This window comes from Anser cygnoides, chromosome 1, assembly GCF_040182565.1.
Source record: "Anser cygnoides isolate HZ-2024a breed goose chromosome 1, Taihu_goose_T2T_genome, whole genome shotgun sequence".
In the NCBI taxonomy this organism is placed as follows: domain Eukaryota; kingdom Metazoa; phylum Chordata; class Aves; order Anseriformes; family Anatidae; genus Anser; species Anser cygnoides.
The window spans coordinates 156,153,413-156,176,190 of NC_089873.1; the positions used below are offsets into that span (position 1 = coordinate 156,153,413).

The 22,778-nt window shown below is 39.9% G+C and overlaps 1 protein-coding gene across 1 annotated transcript in view; it reads right to left on the reverse strand.

Annotated features, from left to right (window-relative positions):
• Window positions 1-21,874, reverse strand: part of IPO5 (importin 5) — a 40,671-nt gene extending 18,797 nt beyond the window's left edge. Inside the window, exons 1-10 of the mRNA XM_066986627.1 lie at window positions 21,697-21,874; window positions 17,674-17,754; window positions 11,452-11,644; window positions 10,885-10,987; window positions 10,547-10,643; window positions 9,401-9,505; window positions 6,436-6,558; window positions 6,228-6,348; window positions 3,693-3,780; window positions 134-240 (exon numbers count right to left, since the gene is read on the reverse strand). Of these exons, the coding sequence (XP_066842728.1) occupies window positions 134-240; window positions 3,693-3,780; window positions 6,228-6,348; window positions 6,436-6,558; window positions 9,401-9,505; window positions 10,547-10,643; window positions 10,885-10,987; window positions 11,452-11,644; window positions 17,674-17,754; window positions 21,697-21,786 (1,108 nt within the window). The 5' untranslated portion in view covers window positions 21,787-21,874. The remainder of the gene's footprint in view (window positions 1-133; window positions 241-3,692; window positions 3,781-6,227; window positions 6,349-6,435; window positions 6,559-9,400; window positions 9,506-10,546; window positions 10,644-10,884; window positions 10,988-11,451; window positions 11,645-17,673; window positions 17,755-21,696) is intronic.
• Window positions 21,875-22,778: the final 904 nt, after the last annotated feature.

The window sequence follows — 22,778 nt, forward strand, 5'->3', positions numbered from 1 at the left end:
AGTTCACAGCATTTATAGCTTCTGCTGCTGAAATTAGAAGTGTATAAAATACATTGCTTAAATAAACAGGAACATTTGAGAGGTATCGAAGTTCCTGAAAAGGCTAGGATTGTAAAAACTTGCAGTTACTTACGATTCTGAAGCATCTGCATAATATGTTCTTTAATCATAGGTAAAACGAGCTTTCCTCCAAGGCCACATGCCATCCTGTCCAGTGCACTCTCACCAGCAACTGCATTGCTAAATAACAGTTACAAAAACATCAAAAGGTTTGACACCTACAGCAAGATGAACAGTACAACAAGGCAGAGAAGTGCATTTTCTTGCAGTTCTACTCTCAAACTTTTGCCATCTGATTATCCATGAGCCTCCATAAGTAAATAAAGCATACCCAAATCTAAAGGCACATATAACGGATGCCTCAGTCACAAAATATTTATCCTCCACTTAACATTTACTACTTTTAGCCCACTGAACAAGTCTATTACCAGAGAAATGTGGACTTTACTAGCGCTGAATTTTGCAATATTGCACATACCTAAAAATCTATAGCTTATATTTACAATGAATTAAAAAATACTGGCCGGTATCTTTTTGTGTAAATCATCAGAACAAACACAAACCAGTTCAGACTTGCTACAAATCAAGCGAACGAGCAGAATTCAAGCTTTAGCATGCAAAAGAACTTCCCAGCAAGGCTGCAGTATCAGTACTATAGCACCACATCCCCTGGCCAATGACTCAGGCAGAAAACATCCAGTCCAGGTGAGGAATTTCTGACTTGCAGCGAGTTCCAGAACTGAGAACAGCCAAACATTACCCATGTAAAGTGACTTGTTCCACCCAGCTGAATTAATCCCTATGGAAAAGTGAATAAAGCTTCCAGGACACAGCTAACTACTGTTACAGTCTGGGTATGACTAGCACTGTAATAACTCCAGGTTATTACAATACCTTCTGGACACCCCTGCTAATGGAAAAACTGAACAATGGTTCAGAAAAGGATGAATCTCCCTCTTCTTTCAAGTATCATCCATCAGGGTCAGAAACACAGAGGTCTTTAAACTGTTATGCTTGAATCCCCAAGTCTCATTACAAACCATAAGCAGTCTAGAAATTCACATGCTGTGAACAAAGCTGTTTGCACAAAGATACTGACAAAACTGTATGTTTTTATTCAGATTAGTCATGTTCAAACAGAAGCATCACCAGCCAGACAACAGAGCATGGGCATACAGGTTTAGATTGGAGCAAACTCACCGAAGTTATTGGCTACGTTCATCTGAAATGATGTCAAGTTCTTTCATTTAACCATTAATTTATAATATTCAATATGAGGAAATAGTGTTATCTTATAAAAATGACCACACACTTCCCTGCAAAATTTGCAAAGCTTTTGCCAGGGAACGAGGAAGTTGGATTTGCGTCTTCCTTCTTTAGAATTTCACTGCTCTATGAAGTCAGAGCAACAAAAAAACCTGGAAATGCTAAAATATTCCCTGATGCTTTGGCGTAGGCTGACTCACATCCCCCTTAGTCAGATCTGAACACACCCTAAGTAGGCTACGGCCTGGTGATCATCAGCCAGTTTCTTGGACGGCACAGGAATTCCAGCCGTCTTACATAGCTAGAAAGACTCGAGCACAAGAAGAGGTTAGCATGTACATCATGCTCATTGACAGCTCTCTACAAAGATGAACTTGAGTGGTGGGAAATGCATAGTAACATGAGTGAACATGTTGAAAAAATAAACTAAGAACACGATCACCACCACAGAGCTGATTTCCAGTGTTTTGCACCAAAGCCTTGAATTCTCCCATTACTTTGAGGGCTAGAGGAGCTAAGTTTCTCCTTCAGGCTAAATTTGTTGAGCCCAACTTGTTTTCCGGATCTTTGCTCACTACTTGTTAAGAGAAGGAATTTCACACTGGAATCCATAGCTTGTGTTGAGAAGACCTAAGTTACTCTGCTGACAGTAAAAAGAAATTGGCATGCCTCAAGGGGATGATTCAGAGCACTTAAACTGCCTAAGGCAGGCCATCTGAATAAACTTCCACACCCTAAGAGATTTGACAAGGTTTTGAGCTTTATTTTCTAGTATTCTATTTCCCCTTAAAATTGAATGGAATAAAGATTCGAATACTTGACAAACCCAAATGCAGTGATCTGACAGTTCTACCTGTATGGCAAAACTTGCAAAGTTGAAGAAATGAAACAAATTAAAAGGGTCATAGGGGAGGAGGTGGGGGAGGGCAGTTTACTTTCAGTTCCATAGCCCAGAGGAAAGAAAAAAAAAATTCAAGTTAAGCATAAGATTAGAAAAGCTTTCCTATAAATTCCTTTGTATTGGTTTTGCAAGCATCTTGACATGCCTGGTATCTTGTAGAAGTTGCTGTTCAGTTCAGTAGTAAATCAACATCTTTTCTAGTGCCCATCTTCTTATGAAGATTTCCAATTAGATTGTTTATTTATGAGAGAGAGTAAAGATCTGGATGACAGCAGTAGGTATTTCCAGAATAAGATATAAAATTACTATACATAAACCGTCCCAGTTTGGAAAGCTGTTTCAGAGAAGGACAAGTTGTATAATTGATATAATTGAGGCTCTAGTAAGAACATGTCAATAAAAGTTTTTTCCCCCTCACTACTCCTCCTTTAGGGTTTTCTCCTCATTTGTGCACATGATAAAATTTTAGTGTTCTCTGTCACAAACTGTTTAGAAACACTAATTACATTTGAGCTTTGAAGGAAACATCAGATGTTGCAAAAAGCATCTAGCCTGATAAAGGAACATCAGTGTCATTACAAAGGCATGGAGATAACTATCTCACTGTACATATTTCTGCTTTCTCCTGCTTCATTCTTCCTGTATTTGGACAAGGGCAGATGTAAGAGGATGCTGTAGACATACCACTGTCATTCTACGGAAAAGTTGGAGCAAGCTACAAAGCATGCAGGAATGAACAAGTTAGAAATAGTGGACATTTTTAGCAGATCTTTCTTACCTAAGACAAGAGATAAGCTACTGTTAGCCATGACAAGATTTAAAACAGCAAAAACCATTTTTTGAGCTAGACAGAATCCAGGATGGAATTCCACTAAGCAATCTAGTGTCCTTTCAAACTAAGGCACCTTTTTATCACTACCGTTTCAAGATCTAGAAAATTATGTACAGATTGGTTGTGGGTGATTAAAAAGGCTGGTATCCTTCAGCTTTGGTTCCAGCACATTTCAGGATAAGCCCCAATTTAAAGGGTTCAGAGCAGTGAATTCCGAACTGAGTAACTAACATCAATGACAGAAACAACAGAAATCTGAAAAGTTAAAGCAGTGCAAAACAGGAAGCAAGACAACATGCAACTTGTAGATGTAAATCATGGCAATAAGAAAATATTGAAATAATTTATTTACTTGCTAAACAGTACCTAAATAATCCTACACAAACTGTTCTTGAAACCAGGTGCGGTTATTCCAAATCTGTTACATTCATTTTCTGTTCAAGTTATCAGTTCGTATTACTTTAAATTTTTACTCCCCCCAGTGTCTGAACAGTCTTACATTCTGCTCATGACTCGGGGAACACAATTAGAAGAGTTGATTAAGAAAAAGCAATGCACTGCAGTCATTTGCAACCTGTACTTAAAAGCTATGCAACTTTGACAGCACATTGAAACAACTAGTTTCACAATTACCTGTCAAAATCATCATCTTCAAGCTCATCTGCATTTGCCCAATCTTCATCTTCTTCTAAGTCAACCATCATTGCTAACATTTGAGGAACTGAAAAAATAAGTTTAAACTCAGGTTATTTTCTTAAAATACGTTCTCAAAAAAGCCTAAATTCTAAGTCCTCTCCTTTCAGAAATCATTACAGAAAAAGACCTCCTCTTCTAGTAGCAGATAGACTAGTCTACACATCAAATTGCATCAGCAGAAAGTTCATAATAAGTTTTCAGAACATTCAAATCCAGAAGAATTAAAAGGAAGTTTTCAATCTTTTTAAAAATTATTTAATGAACTCTATCAAGTCTCTAGTATGACACCCATGTGTCAGAATTATATGTAGGTACTAGTCACTGAATGTAATTCCCTCAAGAAAAATGTATTATAGCCCAGAAGTTGCAGACAGATGCTCATCAGGTGCACGTGAAAATGATGTACTGTCACATGTCTGAAGGATGGAAGTCAACCATAATCTGCCACCATTGCTACGAAGTTTCAAAAATTTGCATCACAGTGTTAATTACTGCTTACAAGTAAGGCTGAGAACACACTGTCACCCAAAGTTGTTTGGCTATCATATCTAGACACTGCAAAAGCTTGCTAGTTGTTTAGTCTTGATGTTTAATACGAATATGGTTGCTGGTAAATATAGCTTTACATAGACTTTATTTTTAGAATGCACAACCCTACATTAAAGTTTCAACACTGACCCAGCAGGTCCTCAAAATTTAACTACTGCCAGTATATAGATTATTTGTTTATAATGAAGTTAAGGATTAGACAACTGAGCTTGGTTTACTGCCAGAGCATGCCATGACTTTCCATTTCCTGGAGACTGAGGAAAAACTATGGCCAAAGCTAGGCACTTTCTCTAGACATTAAAGCTGCAACAATAAAAAGCTGTTATCTTAAATACTGAGCTCAAAGAGGGATATCTGAACCCAGGTTGAATTTCTGAGCAGAGAATTGGTGAAAAACTTGCTCCTAAGTCAGCATCACATACAGCAAAAACAACATAAGGTGATGGTTTTGCCTAAGACCTACCTGATTCTAGTTGTGAAAAAACAATTTATCAACTTTTTAGTAGAATGAAAAAAAAGCCTTTTAAACTAAAGGACAAAACCAAGACAAAAGCTATCATTTTTGGCTACCTCTATCATTCTCTGAACATAACTGCTTTATGAGCTCTGCCAAATGTTTTTTTTTTCTTATCTTAGTGATTTATTTAATACTACAGTGATTTTACAGTGGGTTGCAAACCAAAGGTACTTCATTCCCACATGGTGCCTTATCCTAATAAAGTATCTTAATGCAAATGTTTCATTCCTAAGCAGCAATTACCTCCCCAATATAAAAGTAATATGCTCTAACAGGATGCAACTTCTTTGCTATGCTGCCTGACCAGATAAGAAACTTACAGTGATTTGGGGGACGTTCAGCAAGCACCAATATTGATATAGTATTAATTTCTTAATTAGTAGTTAATATTCTCAACAAGCTACAGAATGGAGTGAACATACAGCATTCTAAACATTATCAAATTTAGAATATATCCTAAAAAAATCTGTTCTTTAAAAAGCTTTTCTATAACTATACACATAGCACATCCAGTTTACTTTTTTTTTTTCAGAAGTTTTATGATTGCTTTAGAGATCTGGACATCTACAACTTGTCCCAGCCCAAGCATATGAGTGGAGGAAAAAAAAAAAAAGAGTTTCCTTTTGGCAGAAGTTTCAGAAACCAAGCAAGAATCTAGACACATACAAGTGTGGCAGTGCAGGTGAGAAACTTCCTCCTGAACAAAAGGCCACACTGGTGTGTCACTGCCCTGTTCTGCTCACAAGAAGGGTTTAAAAGGCAGAGAAATACCAGCGTGTACATCCATTTAAAAGCATTGCTGCTGGGCCTGTCCAGAACACAGTTATTTTTAGTATCTCAAATAATAATCCATGATTAAAAAAGTGCATCACCAAAGAATTTACAACCTGTATGCATAATGGACTAATTAGTCCAAGTACTTATACAAGCATTTGATTTTCAAACTCACAGCTTTAACTCAACACTGAAGCTTAACATGCATGCTGAATTCCTTCTGTCTTCAGTTGCCAGCACCACAGAATATCTGGCCTACATACCAAACTTCAAACGTAGGACTTCAGAACTAAATGCATCAACTTTTTTTTTTTTTTAAACACAGCACAAATTTCCAAAGCCAGCAGCGTGAGAGTAGTATTTTCTTTGGAAACACCTTATGAAGAGTCCACTGTAATTTTATACAAATTGCTGGGGGCGGCATAAGGACAGATTAATTCATGAAGAGTTGTAACAGGAAAAAAAAAAAGCATTTCCTTCTCAGTAAAACCCAACTCAGTGTCACTTAAAGTTCTCATCACCAGCAAAAAAAAAAAGTTAAGATATGGTTTTGCCACTTAAACATCTGCAAAGTCAGTTTAATACCGTAAAGGAAGACAAATTATTTCAAAGAAAATGAGTAAAATACTTACTGGCTTGTGCAACAATGTTTGTATGCCTCCTCAGCATAGCAGCAGCAGTTTCTGACAAGGTCACAATTACTTCAAGTGCCAATTGACGCTGCATGTTACTGAGACTGGCATCTGCACACAACTACAATCCAGAAGATTAGAGCAAATGGTTAGAACACAGGTTTCAAGTGGAGAAAAAGAAAAGTGACTGAAGAATTCTTAGCTTTACCCTCAGACTTAGTTGCAACGTAGGTTCTAAATGTGGTCGTAAATACTTGGGAACAGAATCTGCAATTTCTACAAGAGACTTCAGAACAGAGTCATCATTTTGGTAGCAGGAATCATTTACAGCCTACAAAGAGATAAAATGAAGACAGGATTAAATAAAAAGCAAACAATGTATAACAGATTACAAAGAAAGCATATACAGGGTCCAAAACCTAACAAGCTTTCTGTAAGGAATTTACAGTTCACAATGTTACGTACCATTAATTGTTGCCGTTATTAGTTTAAATCTAACATAACAGACGCTCAGGCAACATTTAGGTCACAAATCAGGGGTGCCAACATGCAAAAAACCCACACTCTTCTTTGACATGCACATGTTCAAAAAAGCATTTTATATAAAGAACGAGTCCTCAGAGGAACTCTGCCCAGAAGGAGAAATAAATTCAGCCTTTTTTTTTTTTAAACTGTTATGTGAGAACAGCTTTGAACAGCTTAAACTTAAACACCAGGAATCTCAAGTTTTAATAATTTCTCAATTTTTTCTGGACAACTCTGAAGAGCCACTGAATTAAAGCAGACCTTTCAGCCTTCAGCTACAGGAAAGGAAAAAAAGAAATCAAGGTTTTTGTAAGGATCTTTCTTATCCCCTAGCCACATCCTGTAAAGTAATTTAAAGCTTACTTTTAACGGACCAAATTGATACTCTAGTACCAAAACATCACAGTTATTTGATGGTGCTTAAAACTCTTCTAGAAGTAGGACACAAAAACCCAGACCTCTATAGAAAAAGCAGTCTTTAAGCACACTTCTGGGTTTTGAAAGAAATTTTCATTAAGAAAGTACTAGATGTCTTACTAGCGTAGAAACTTTTTTCTAAGTGAATAGCTAGATGCGTTTTTTAATACTTTAATCTAGAATCCGATACTTTTGATAAAGCCACTCAAGCAACCCACAACTTCACTTTCAACACAGAAGCAACATCTTTTAACATCAAAACTGTTCTGAAAAATCTCTTTGCATCTTCTTTTCTTGTAGATATTACTTGTCCTCTGGAAGTTTATTTATAAACATTCCATATTTACTGGAAGTTTCTTTAAAACTCTGGACTCAATACAACTTTGACATTATATTAAAACAAGGCTACCATTTCTCAACTTGTGGTTTAAACTTGTTAGAAACATATCAAGTTGAGACCTAAAATGCAGATGCACTTGTCAGTAGTGTTGAACACGAACAACTACAGTCAGCTGAAGTTCCAGGTGTGGGTTTTGTGTTTTATTTTGCCTTTTTCCTGATTTTTTTTAAACTACCACTGAGTTAAGTGCCTTGGATACAAGTTTCAACAATTAGTTCTGAGAGTTTAACTGCTACAGAATTTGACCAGAAGGACTGAATTGCAAAGTCAGATTTTTAACTTTAGCTTATTCATTTATTTTTTTAAACCACTGCAATACTTGAGCAAAATGAACTTCAACAGCAACAAAAAAAGCATCCAACTGTCTCCAAAGGTCACTCACCACTATTCTAACACATCCCATCTCCTATTTATAAACTTGGATTTTCATATCCATCTTGTGTTACCGCAGCCAGAGAATCTAGTCCTTCTCACAATAAGTATTTTAAAAGACAGATTTTGTAACATAATTCTGTGCTCTACAGTTGCAAAACAGCTTGAAAATACAAGCCAAGTGCTGTAACACAGTGTTTAGCATGTGCTTTTACAGCCTAAAATAGTAGCTTTGGGAGTTATATCACAGAGTGGGCTATTAGTCTGTAGTCTAAAAACAGCATACTATTTAATTGCTGAACATCAGGACAAATGGCATGCCCACCCCAAATCCTGCCTAGCTCCCACTCATACAGTACACAGTAGCCTAGGTCCTCTCAGCCAGTTACAATGTTTAAACAATACAATTGCCATTGCCAAAGTGAGACAAAGACTAACCACCAAATAGTGACCTCAATATCAAAATACGTATCTTGTACAGACTAGTACACGGTGTAGCGTTCAGATCATGTTAATGAATTCCTCTTAGTTTCCATTTAAGATCAAGCAGAATGCCAATACTTACAGAAGACAGTAAACTTGGCACAACTTTTCTTCAGCTGCCACAATACCCGCATCGACAATGTTTATAGCTCACACTATCAACAAGAACCTGCTATACTAACTGCAGCAAGAAATCTGTCTTTAACCTAAACTTAGCCTAATTCAAAAAACACAAGAAGTTCACTACACCTTTTATCATAGGCACGCAGTTATTTCCATCTTTTTTATTAATACAGAAAGGGAACAGGACTGTGAAATAGCATTCCTCCAGAGCTTGAATCATTTCTGTCTCTGGTTTGGTTTACAATAGGGTTCTCCCCAAAAGTAAACAACCTTATATTACAATACCGACTTCTGCTGAACTGTATCCCTCCTAAAAGGGACCTAATCCAGCCTCAGACACAATATGAAGCATAGAAAGTCATTCTGTTTGCTAGTTCAATTTATCAAACAGCATTATTCAGACTGCTGTTCCTAGTTCAAGAATCTTTTGCAGAATAGTTCTATGTTTTCCTCTAAACTGAAGCGGTATGGCATATCGTGCGTAAATGATTTTCCTAAATGACTACTTTAAATATGGACTACCCCGAGATTTCAGGTATTTCTCAGTATTAGGGTTAATTAAGAAGTTAGTTTTAGTTAAGTATCTTACAAAGAAATTTAACTCTTATTTATGTAACACTAAGTTAATCAGCATTGAACTATTTTCCTTAAAACTCTGTCAATTAGCTTGTGTTTACAAAATTCCTTATTGTTTTCCATCTTGCTGGTGACTGATGTCAGGTTAACTAACGTATAATCAATCTAGGTCTTCTCAAAAATTCATACATTACAAAAATTTGCAGACCAGTAATTTGTTTGGATCCAGTCAATACTGACACACTAATGGCCAAGGGTTACTTGTGTGGTTTCTTACCTGCAAGATTCCAGGTAGCAAATCTGCAAAATGTTTAAGAAGGGGAAGATTGTGCTCATTAGCAAGCACAAACGCAGCTGCAGCTCTAGCAGACAGAGTCTTGATCTAGAAGGCAAGATTGGAGAGAGACATATGAAGAACTGGTGAATGAAACGTCTGTTTTCTTTTAACACTAGGCCCATTATGAGACTTAACATGGGATTATCATTTCCCTTTCACGTTTTCCTAATAGACACAGGAATTAGTTTTTAACATTGAGTTTTTTATCTTGCTTCAAATTCAGGCAAAGTGAGTGATTCTCAGCACCTATGTCCTCTGTGATACCAAAAAGTTTATCATATTATTCTTCTGATGTGGTAAATATTCCAGTTTATTCAGATTTTTTTTTTTTTTTTTAGAAAAAGCTATTGTCCTCAATTTCCCTACCAATTTCAAATATGTATGCAAGTGTCGAAGTCCCATTTTTCAAAAAGTGTAATTTAAGTGTTTAAAACATTCTTCTGTAAAGGCATGATTTGTGGTACTTTTCAAAATGTTACTCAGTTGAGTTTCAAAGGTCAGAAAAAGTAATCCATGGAGGAGCAGTAAACTGAACCCATATACCTCAGCAGGGTTTCTTATCGTTGCCCAGTATTCTCCCAAACAACAGAAACACTCTCAAAGTACAATTCCCTGAACAAATCAGTAAATCTGAAGCCTTTCAGAAAAGCGAGGCTTGCCACATGCCCACAGAGCCAAGTATCCATGACCAGTACAGAACATGTCTATTCTGTTAAACAGGAGGGCCAGAAACTGAGCTGAACAAGGTGTTTCTGATCACCCACACTGCTGGCTAAAACCCCTGGCTCTACTTTACATCACCACAACCCCAGGTACAGGTTTCTCCAACCATAACTTCTAGGGAAGAGTCTTGGTCAAAGCAGTGTTGTATAAGCCAGTCAGCCAGCCTGAGGACCATGAAAAGGTTTGGCTCTTTTGTTTTGCTGTAGACATAGTTAAACCTCCTGCAGATATACATCATTCTCGGGTAAAACAATTCTCGGGTTGGAATTTAATGTTTTAACCTTAATGTCTGAAGCTGCTACTGCAAAGTTTTGATACTCAGGATGGGAAAAACGTTAACAAGCAAAAATATAAAGATCTTACTGATGGATGCTCTTGATCTTGCATACACTGAACCAGCATCCTCTTAATGACCTCCAGATAGTGCTGCTGCTGATTCCCAAAAATCCCAGGAAAATTCCTAAAAAGATAAGACCAGAACGTTAGCAAAAATCCACAGTTCAACCTTAACCATTGTCTTAACCTTATTCGTCGTTTTAGCTATAGATTGTAACTGTACATGTAAGAATTCAGTAAATCACAATACAATAAAATAGCTATGATATGTGACCATTTGTTAATTAAGTAGTGACAGTGTGGTTACACGTTTACGGCTACTACTTAGATAACTTGTGAAAAAGTGGCAAAGTCTGAAAGCTTACCAGAAGATATGCAGAGCAGCCTCACGCAGTCCAACATTCTGCGAGCTGACAGAGTCAAATAAGAATTTCAGAACTTCTGGCCACTGATTGTTTCCATCTTCATCTAGATTAAACGCAAGGTTTTTAGGATAAGCAAACTAAGAGTTACGCAAGGCAACCGTTCCACACTACTCTAATTTCAGAGCAACTAATCTGAAGATGCATCCAAGTCACAGCATAAGATGCAGCATCTCAGAAACACAGTGATCTCTATTTACTGCTATATACCAGTATTAGAAAGAGTACATGGTGCAGATGTTCAGTGTAACGTATATCAGAATTTAAATGTAACTAGATTTCTAGAACTTCATACAATCTCACCTGAACTCAAGCAATTTAAAAAGCAGAGTTAACGAATCTCATTTTTATCTGGTCAAGGATAACGTAAGCAAACATTATATTTTATTTTAAACCCTGAAATCAATTAGTACAATAATGCACAGAGGTCTACACAACACTAGAGAACAAGAGATAAAACTGCTATCAATACATAAATATTTTGCCACAATATCAGCTTATATAAAGTACCTATCAAGTTCCTGGCCAACTCAGCGACAATGTCACAGATCTTCTTCCTCATACTGGACTGTGTTTCCAACTGAATGATCAACAGCAGCCCACTTTTGATAGAGGTCTGATCATCAGGTGAAAGAGCTGGATAAACTTCTTCAAAGGCAGAAGACAAAAGACGTCGTAGAAGGACAGCTGCCATTTGTCTAGCCTATTGAATGACACAGCACATACATTAGTGTTTTGATACAAAACTCAAGAAAGAAGAGAAAACTCCTATTTCCATGAGTAACTGTGGCACTCTGTTCCTTTTCTAAAATCAAGTGATTTATAGTGTCATTTAGATAGTACTAGCAACCATTTCACTGACCAAATCTACTAAAAGCACCAGAAATTTAGCACCTATTTTGTTTAGAGGGTTCCTACATACAAACAGCTTCAAATCTTTTTCTGTATTCTGTAACACCTGTCCCCAAACTGAAATGAAAAAGAACAATCATGCTCTTCTTATGAATGATGACTGACATCATGCTTTCAATGATCAGTTTTCACGGTATAGACTTGTCTGGTGAATGGAATACCTCTCAAGCAAGAGATGACGGTTACGATAGTAGGTAAAAACACTGTCAGAGACATTACTATAAGCTGATGTTTCTGAGCTATCACAGCTATTCAAATATTCAAAGAAATAATCATGAAATCCTCTAAGGTATTAAGCTTTTTCTGGAGCTAAACCTTGGACATATTTTGTGACAAGTTAAAAAAACTTAGCTGCATTATAGAAAGATGTTTAAATCACATCTTCCTGCTATTTTAAATGTCCCACTGGGATAATTATAATCCAAAAGGGTTTTTTTGGATTAACAGATGACTTAATGGGAGAGTTTTGTCAGAAAATTAATCTGTAAGCCCCTTCTCAAACAAGGAAATTTCACCCTAAAGATTCAAGAACCTAGAGTGAGATTTTGTTCAAAGCACAGGATTACTTTGCCGAAAAGAGACAGAGCTTTCAGCCTTTCACACATCTATAATAAACTTTTTCTTTAAAATTGAATTTGAGCATAGGAACCTCGAATACTACATATTACAATCCTCTATGCTTCCTGCTTGTACACAGCAATTTCACAAGAGTGTTGTTTACATATTTATTTACAATTATAAAAGAACTGGAAGCAAGAAGTATGGGTGAGTAATTCCAAATGAATAGAACAAAACATGCAGTAAAGGCAAAAGATACATGAAGCACCCTGAATAACTTAAATGTGTTGTTCACTAACCAGCGTGTCTAGAAGGACAAGCAGTAATTAAAAGGACAAGAGGTAATTAAAAACACCCCCCAAGCCTCTGAAGTTTAACTCGTAACAAAGTGTTACGTGTTAAATCCTCACAAAAAATACCATAGTTTCAAATTTCAAATACAAAATTCGTATTTACTGAACTCTAATGCAACACATGCTATTTTTTTTTCCTAAAATATTCTTAATTTAATGTGTACTTGAATGAAAAATATTTTCCCTTGTGACAGCCTTTGGAATTCCAAAACATTGAGTAGCAGAACTAATGAAGTTAGATTTCTAACAGATCTCTCAACTGAGCAAAGTCTCAACTTCTAACGTATCATGTAAAAGTTGGTATTGCTGGAAAAAAATCACTGAAGATACTGTTCATGCTGTGCTTTGCAGTCTGCAGACAATGTATATTTCACCCAAAATGCCTCTATGCCAGCAGAAGGGAAGGACCAGAACTGGACCTTGCTCTACACATCCTTCCTCATCTCCTCCACATTAGCATCAGCAAGGACCAAAGCCACCACATATGTAGGATTAGTAGATCTTCCTTAGTAGATCTAAGACAGAAGGTGAACAAAGAGGGTCACAGTGTCTACCTGTGCTGTAGCTCCCATCATAAGCCAAGGTCCTCTAATATTTAATCACACAGAGGGACATGAGGTAGTAATGGAAAAGATTTTCCCCACTGCCACTGTGAATCCCACTAACAACTTGCCCAACGATTTTAGTAGTACTACAATGTAACAGTGTCTTCCCTTTTCCCATCCCTAGAAAAAACAATATTGTGAAAGATTGTAACTTCAACTCATTAGTAGTATGAACTTACATATAAGAAGCCTTGACTGAGAAGCAAATGTGCTGGGACTAAGCAAGGCCACAAAAACTGATTCAACATCTTCATCTTCCCATACTCAGAGCATTGTGCTTCTGTGCATATTCTGACATCTTATAATGACTGAACTTACATTACATTCAGTCCTTTACTGAAGCAATTCATATGTAGCCAGACAGGGAATAAAGCTCATTTTCTTAAAACATGTAGTCTCAAAGATAATAGTTTCTGCCTCTGAAGAATTTAATTTAAAATATTGGGAGACAGACAAACACAGACTGATTGCAAGGTAAAAGACAAGCAATCAGGTATACAGAAGAACACAAGATCCATGCTAAAGGAATTAGCTTCTGGTTATTGTTCCTAGCTTAGAAAAAATACTCCACATTCCCTAAAGCAAATTCAAACTTTTGAAGGAGTGACAGAAGCAAGTGACTTCTAAAAATATATATCAAGTTTTCCTCAGCAAACATCCATCTATGTATGCAAACTACTATTGTGAATTTAATTATGATGAACATGATTGGATCAATGGCAGCTCTGGGACAGTTTCTTTTGCTTTAAAGGAGCAAGGATACGTATTTTTAATGCACACCAAAGGCCCTTTTATATTTATGTATTACAAGATGTACACCCCAACAAGCATTTCAAAATAGTGTAACTTAGCTACAATTGCTTTTGATAAGAAGAGGAACAGTAAACTCTACATCCCCAAAGAATGTGTCTTCCAATGAAGCACAAATAGGAAAATTCTCTCCTAGAACTGGATTCTTCTGCATGTCTGGATTACTGAGATGCTCACATACAATGGAAATGTCAGAGGTATTAACATAAAAATGTAGTCCTGATATTCAAATTTCAGTGCGCTACTTCTTATCAATAAACTCTGTGGTGATTTACAAGAGATGTTCTAAGACTTTACAGATGGTGGAACCATGGCACAAGTAGCAAGACAACTTGTTGAAGCAGGGCAGAAGAACTACAAATAGATTTGGGATACTGTGTTCTACACTGGCATTCAAAGCATTTGGGTAACCATGCCCTTTTTATAAAAGGGACTGACCCTCTTGTGCATCTACTGGCACTGTGATTTGCTTTTTCTTTACTGTTCCTTTTACGTCCTCAAAGAGGAAAATACTCATGGATGGAAGCAATCAATATTTAGGATGTGATCCGACAATGGACTTGCACAATTTCATTTGAGGGGTCAGCCCCAAGTAGAATCAAAGTGCACAGCGCCTAAAGTTCCCACACAACTCAAAGGGAGAACTGTGGTGCATCAACAGCCTACAGGCTGCCTGCCTTCTTCTCCAAACACTGAAGAGGAAGCTGCCCACAGCAGTTTTCAGATTAAGAAATGCAAGCTGTGTGTGACAATACGGAGAGGGAAAAGAGAAAGGTCAGAGAAATTCTAAGAGGGCTGGGAGTATAGCAAGAAGCCAGCTTTACACAGAGTTTGTTCCTGTATTTCACAGCGCTTGAAAATTCTCAACTCCAAGTTAGGACAAAATTAAAGACTGCCGGTCTAGAGTTAATCAGCAAGAAAACAAATACAGAAGAATATGCAGAGCTTCTGCTCCTCTCTGAGTTAGGTGATAAATCAAAACTGCAAAAGGAACAGCCTTTAACACTTGAGACACATCCTGAGAATAAAAAACATCAAATAAGCTGTGAATATATAGCACCTTTCTGTTCATCTCTAGAATCCTAACTTTGTAACAGTGAGACTACAGGTCCAGGACATCAGGGACCTGGGTTCAAGCCATGCCTTAGCCTGAGGTGGACCACCTCGCTCATCATCTGGCAGGGAAGCACTCTAACTGCTATGCTGGGTGCTTCACTCCACTTCTGTGAACAGTGTTACCCTGCTACCAGGAAACCATGATATGAGAACAGAAGGAAAAAGGTGATTGTTTCCACAGTGTAGGCATTTGGTTAGAAGGAGATAAACCTGTTATACAGCTAGTTTGTAAGAGTTATTTCTGAGCTGGTTTAATGTTTCTTTCCATGTCAGATACAAGCTGTCCTTAAGATGTGAATCCCTGTTGCTCCATCTAAATGCCAAAATGACTAGGTTGCCATCAGGATTACCCTCAACTGCTGCCCTGCAACAGCACAGCCCAGTTCCAGCAAACTGGATGGAGTATTTTCTTCAGCCCAGTTTTCATGGGATGGGGAAACACTATTTTCTTCAACCCACTTTTCATGGAATAGGAAAAAGCGATACAGACAGAGGCTTTAGGATGCACAGGGATCTGAACATAGGCTTCCTGTAGCCTACGCAAGATTTTGAGACTCCTTCCAGCAGCCTGTGTTCAGGGGTGCCAGCATGTTGTGTGTACTCAGAGCAGGTGCACTAGGCCCAAGGCCCTCACCACCGGTGACACACACACTGTTCTGCCCAACATCTGGACCTACATAAAACATGTAGAGACAAGTGCCTAGCTGTTCGTACCATACACAGAAAACATACACAAAAATGCTGTGTAAACACACACAGAATGCTTCCCTGCATGTCCATTTGCAATGTTTAGATCAAACGTGATAATTCCACTTAGGCTATTAGGTGTTTGGGTTTACACGGAAAAGTTGTTTGCAGATTTTATTAATCAGGATTTCTTGAGTCTAGCACCTAATGTATAACGCAGGTACGAGCTCACCCTAACCCTTTCTTTGGTTTGTACATTCATGGAGTTAAATTGTCAAAGTTATTCTATAAATGTTACCTTTTACCAAAGATGGCAGAGGTTACCCTTTAGAGGCAAAAGAAGTTACTTTGCACTTGAGCAAGTTGGAAGGCAAGGTATGAGCAAGATTCCAAATAAGTTTTAGACTTGAGCTATTTGCTTAGCTGACATAAGGGAGTTATATCAGTAACTGTATGGAGCATGTATATATTCACACAAGCATGACTTTGCAGTTGTCAACTCAGACTTATCAAACGTGTTCAATACAAAACGGAAGCTTGTGCATACAGACATGACTTCAGGGCATAACACCACCTTCTGAAGAAAAAGGAGCAGCAGTAGGTTTTATTTTCCATGGCAAATTTAAATACAGGAGAGACCTCTGTACAACTTCATCATTAGAAACATCTCAGAGCAACACGATGGAAAACTACTCAGCTCTTATGCAACCAGTTTCAAGTATAATATTGAAGGATTGTCAGAAGAATATGGCTTTGTAGGTAGACAAGCATCAGTATTAGTAAGCTGATACCTTCCGAGCATCAAAAAGCACAAACACCGTCTACCTTTAAACTGATTACTATCTACCAGAAGAGATCGCTATCCAGAAAGGAACAGTGCTGTTATAGTCTCCTTACAATATTGTTCAGAAATTCTACACGGTACATCCTTCTGGTGTTCAGTAAAACTCTAGATCTGGAAAAAGTTGAAAGTATTTACTTTTAAGTAGCTCTGAAGTTCACAGTATCTTGAAAGCTTAGTGCTTCACTCCGCATATTTAAGCGGATAATAGTTTCATAGCAAGAACTACCTGATCACTGAAGTGTGAGCCTTCACAAAAATCAAATAACCAGATGTCAGTTACCATGCTACCACAAAAAAGAATAATGTTTAGCCTGCTACTCCTTCAAACTATAACACTGATAGGTAATTTAATGAGCATATCTTCTACAGATAAAGCAAAATGCAAAAGTAATCTGAATAAAATATACAACTGCTACCTGATCTCTCCCTTCTAATTTAAGGAGCTCAAGAAGTTTCAGATGATATGTAAGCAATGTTTAACACATTTAGGGATAGGACCTCAAAACAGAAGGCATTTCTCAACTATAACTCAAAGGAACATCACAGTAACACTCATGCATTAGTTACACTTTTTTTAAGGAAAGAACCCATTCATTAAACAAAATACAAAAGCAGAAAACAATGGAGATCTAAGCAGTCACTTATGAAAGACTACTTCTGAAACCGAATATCCTACATCAAAAGTCTGAGCTAGTGAACTTGGTCCCTTTACAAATTTGCAATAAATTAAAATGGTTCAATGCCCAACTTGTTAATTTATCCCAAAATGACCATCGCTGATGTCTTCCCTCGTCCTTCTCCACGTTCCCTTGAAAAACTGCAGAATCCAAAGATTGTTGAGACATACCTCCTCAGCAGCAGCAGTATTCCTGATTGCTTGTAGGAGGAATGTGATCTTAGATTGACCTGGAATATTCTCATATGTCTCCTGCATGGAAAGAGATGCAATTTATTGTAAACAGTTACTAGAACACATGTGTTTAAAGCTTTAGTATGAATCAACTTTTCTTTTTCAACAACCCAACTTCAGTACTCACCCAGTTAATAGGAAAATAATTTTGCAAAAAAACTAAATCTATCAAAGTGAAAATTTCTGGCCTGCTTTAAAGCCACAAGTGAAGTCTTAATTACCTGAGAAGGCCTGCCATGTTGGAATAATGCATTACTGGCCACTTACAGGACGAGTTAAGAAACACAACATAAAGGGAACATATCCTCCTGGGAATCCATCCTAGCTTTCATCACATCAAAGGATTAAGAACTTCAGAAGCGTGAAACTAAACTAGGAACAATAGGTTAACAACCACTGACCGATCTATAGCCCATAGATTTGTTCAGTTCTTTTCATGAATCTTTTTCTTTGGCCTTTACAATGTCATCTGGTAGCCAAGGCACAACTTGGCTACGCATACTGAACAGGTACTCTTCATTTTAAAACTCCTACCTGTATTTCAGTGATGTACTATATCCAAGTCATACTTTTTAAAATATCCTTCTCAAAGTACAACTGAGAGAGGAACTACTTAGTCTCCCCTTAAGGGAAATGCCCCTAATAAAAGGTGAAGTTTAATGAGACGTTCAGTTACCTTGTCTTACACTCTTCTGGCACACTGTCTGTATGCACTGTGGCTTTGGTAGATTGTTACTTAAGTGCTAAAGTGAGAGCATAAAATAAGTTTTGATACCAGAAGCACAGCATATGTGAGCATTATAGAACTGTAAATTCTTGTTTCTGATATACTAAATATATGTAAGGTAAGTGCAAAGGAACCACAAGCTGAAAAGCAACTACCTAAGCAAGTACAGAACTATTTCTGAATGTTAACTCAGAGTGCTATTTTTCATGGACATGAGTTTTAAGATAAATTACCCCGCACTTTCCAAATATCCACTGCCCTAGTCTGAACTCAGTGAGCAAGCCTACACACAACCCAGGTTCATTTCATTCAGTTCCCTGCCTGCCTATTTACCCCCATACTCACCATTGTACAAGATCTTACTAATAGTCCAGCAAATTTGCATGCCCTTGATATTATACCTGCTATTTTCAATGATGCTGTTTCTTTATCACCTGTTTAATATCATACATCATCTTCCTCCGCTTTCTCTACCTGTTTCCTAGCAGGCCTCAGTCACGGAGACAACTCACACTTCATACTCTCTAGATGGAATCAATGAGGCCAAATCCCCTAAGAATTGCATTTAATCTAATCATCTCATGGGGACTGCAAATTTAAATGAGGTTGAGGGTCAAAACAGAAAGTCTCCTCAGATTAACCATTTCCATGAACACGTTTTACATTGCACTGTTATTTACAAACAAACTAAAGAAAAATACAGAAACAAGAAGGTTCCCTAAACCCAGGCCCAGTGTGGACCTCAGGTTGTGGTTTCACAGATACCTGAAAAATAAGATACTGTAAAAGCCGGCTTCCCTCACGCCAATTCAGATCATCCTGAAGTTCTTTCTGGAGTTACTTTACCTCACTGGAAGTGGCAGCAACCCATACGGCTGTTCACTGGAATAATTCTGCCAGTCAGCAATGTGGATTCAGAGGATGCTCAAGAGCACCAGTGCAAGGTAGGCGAGAAGAACCCAAGACCAAAACCAGAACTGTCCCCCTGTGCTGCTGAAGGACCACTCTCCTGGCTCTGCCCAACATACCACAAGCCTTAGCTAGACCCTAACTTGTATTCCAGACACTGCAACATCTTCAGTATATTCTTTTCGTTCCTGATGGAATAAACTGGACAAGGTATCTGCTGCTCAGCAGTTTTGGACTGAGATACAAGTTTCTTACACAGTATTACTAACTTTCAAAACATGTGCAAACTAGTATCTCTTATCTACATGTAGTACTCTTGTTCTTCCAGAGATGAGAAATGTATTCAAAAGAGCATAAAGTCACTAAGACAAAGTAAAGAAAATTAAAAATCTTTATCAGAAAATAGAGATAAAAATAAGAGAAAGATAGTTGTTTTTTAAGTCAATGAACAAAATTACAGTAATTTTTTAATGAGAGATAAAATGAAGGAACCATGTTTCAGCAAGTTGGTCAGAATCAGTTGAGAGTACATGCACACACAGATATGCATATACATGAAGATTTCTCACTCCCAGCCCTTTTTTTAAACAGCTTTTGCTATGCCCCAGCCCAACAAACAGGGAATGACTCCACATCTCCAACTCATCTTCTGTGTAACACACCCCTTGTCCTAAATTCAATGAAAGCCCAAGTCTGTTTCATTCAGTTGCCTACCCACCCATTTCTCATTCTTGTCATTTTCCATTCGACACAAATAAAAACCTGCTATTCCATTTACCTTCAGTTATTTGAATCCCTACAGTATTTAATATTGCTTTCTGGTTAGCAGATTTTTAAAATGCGACTGCATTATCTCTGTTTAAGACCAGAGTCCTATATTATTTTAGTAAGCAAATATTCTAAAGCCTACGCAATACTTTTCCATTGTCTAAAGAGCCCTCATGTGCCCTGAGTGACCTGGCCTGGCCTGATAGTTGATGCTGCTTTGCACAGGAGATTGCACTGCAGACCTCCCGAGGACCTTTCTGATCTGAATGATCCTAAGCCATAAAAATACTTTCAATACACCTTGGAAATATGCGGAACCCAGTGTCAGATACAGCACAGTTAAATAAGTACAAATTATGCTGCTTGCTTGTATTTGTATACAAACTGATGAACCTGACAAGGCTTGGTAATCTGTTGTGACAGTTAAGGTCTCTTACCCTGATTGAGTATAGTGCATGTGTATCTATGGAGATTTAACAAATTCCAAATTGGTTCCAAGCAAGCTTCTAGTAAGCCAGTGGTAAAAACCTAACTTTCAGACTTGATTTTCCAAGAATGTTTCATTTCACAGGCTTTATGACATACACAAGCCAAAGCAAGTTTCTTGGAAAGCTAACGTATCATATGTAGCAGTTGTCATGAGAAAGTTCAGAAAGTTGTGAGGAATGTTACGTTACATGCCAGCGCTTGGAAAAATGAAAGAAATTCTAGTCCCACAAAACAGCCTCCACTCCATGTTTAGGAACGAGGGAGTGCCACTACTTCTGTGGAAAGTGGTGGCAGTAATCGATAACGTGCCTCTCAGGAAACCCGTGAGGTTCATCCTCCTCCCCGAACCACACTTTGGGAACCCGGACTGCAGCACCAGAGCCAACAAACCGCTTCATCCTTTGTCAGCCGAGGCGCTGAACTCTGCTGACCGCCCAAGCGATGAGCGCGATAAGAGCCCCGTGCAGCGGGAGGGGGGACTCGCCCTAAAAGCCGGGCGCCCGGCCTTTAATCCAGCGGGGGCGAGACTCCCCCCCGGGGCCCCACAATGGGAGCCGGGAGCAGGGCAGGGCGGAGGGAATTAAGGCGGCTTAGCCCCTCACAAAGCGCCGGGGCTCAAGCGACGCGCCGGCAAAGTTTCTGCTGATAGCGCGGCCGGGTGGGGGGTGGGAAAGAAAAATAAAAAGGAAAAAAAAGGAAAAGAAAAACCACAGCCTTATTTTGGCCATAAAAAAAACCCCTTATTTTGGTTAAAAGCCTCCCCGCTGACGGGGGTAAGGGGGCGAGCGGGGGCTGAGGGAGAAGGAAGGGGGGGGGGGGGGGCGCGCTGTGAGGCGGCCGGGCACGCGCCCAACGGCCGCAGCCCCCAGCCCAACGGCCCTAACGGCCGGCGCGCGCGGCGCCCAACGGCCACAACGGCCCCCCCAACCCCCCCCCCCCCAAACCGCCCGCTGCCGTCCCCTCACACGTGGGGCTCGGCCGCCTCCCCGCTACCAACCGCCTCCCTGCCTGCCTGCCTGCCTCCCTCCCCCCGGCTGCCCGCCCGCCCGGCCGGCCGGCGGCGTTACCTCGGCCTGCTTGCGGACCGCATTGTCCGGGCTGAGCAGGTTGCCCAGCAGGAGGTAGAAGTGCTGCTGCTCCTGCTCCGCCGCCGCCATTGCTGCGAAAGGCAGAGGGAGGGGGGCGGGGCGGGGACGGCACGGCACGGGGGGACGCCGGCCCCGCAGCCAGCGCGGCCACAGCAGGCGGAGCCGCCCCCGCCGCGCTCCTACTGGCTGAGGAACGCGGGGCCTCGCCTCCCATTGGCTCACCTCCCTTGTGACGTCCCGGCCGCGGCTCGGTGGAAGGAGGGGGAATGGCCTCCCCCCGCTATTAATACTGCCTCCTCTTCTGTCATTGGTTCGTCTCCAGGCCGGGGGCGGGAGGAGGAGGCGGGACGGCGTTCTGATTGGTCGGTCCCTCCGGTGGGCCGCTCGGGATTGGTCAGAGGCGCGGTCGGGCGGTGCGGGCAGGGAGGGGCCGTGGCGGAGCCGGAGGGGGGTTAAAGGGGTAGCAAAGCGCGGGAGATCGCCGGGCGTCGCCTCGCCCGCTCGGTGACGTCGGGTGGCCCCGCCCGCCCCCGAGGCTGAACGCGCGCGGGCCGCAGCCGCTGGGGCCGCTCAACCGCCGGGCGGCGGGGACCCGGGTTCGAGTCCCGGCTCCGGCCGCGGCCTCGGCGTTGGGGTGAGCCCGGCGCCCGGCTCGGCCCGGTTGTAGGGTGTACACAAACACCTTCACCCGTACATCTGCACTGCAGGTCCGGGGCACAAAGGTGCCAGACCCAGTCCATCAGCCCTTCACAGAATCACAGAATCATCTAGGTTGGAAGAGACCTCCAAGATCACCCGGTCCAACCTCTCACCTAACACTAACAATTCCTCCACTAAACCATATCACTAAGGGCTACATTTAAACGTCTCTTAAAGACCTCCAGGGATGGTGACTCGACCACTTCCCTGGGCAGCCCTTGCTATACGCACATACAGGCCCTCAGCTAGGTCTGCTTCAAACGAGCCGCAGTATCCCTCTCATACCCCCACATGTATTTTGCTACACTGACATCAGTTACGTCTGACCTCAAAAAACGGTCAATAGTAGCTCATGAATCCCA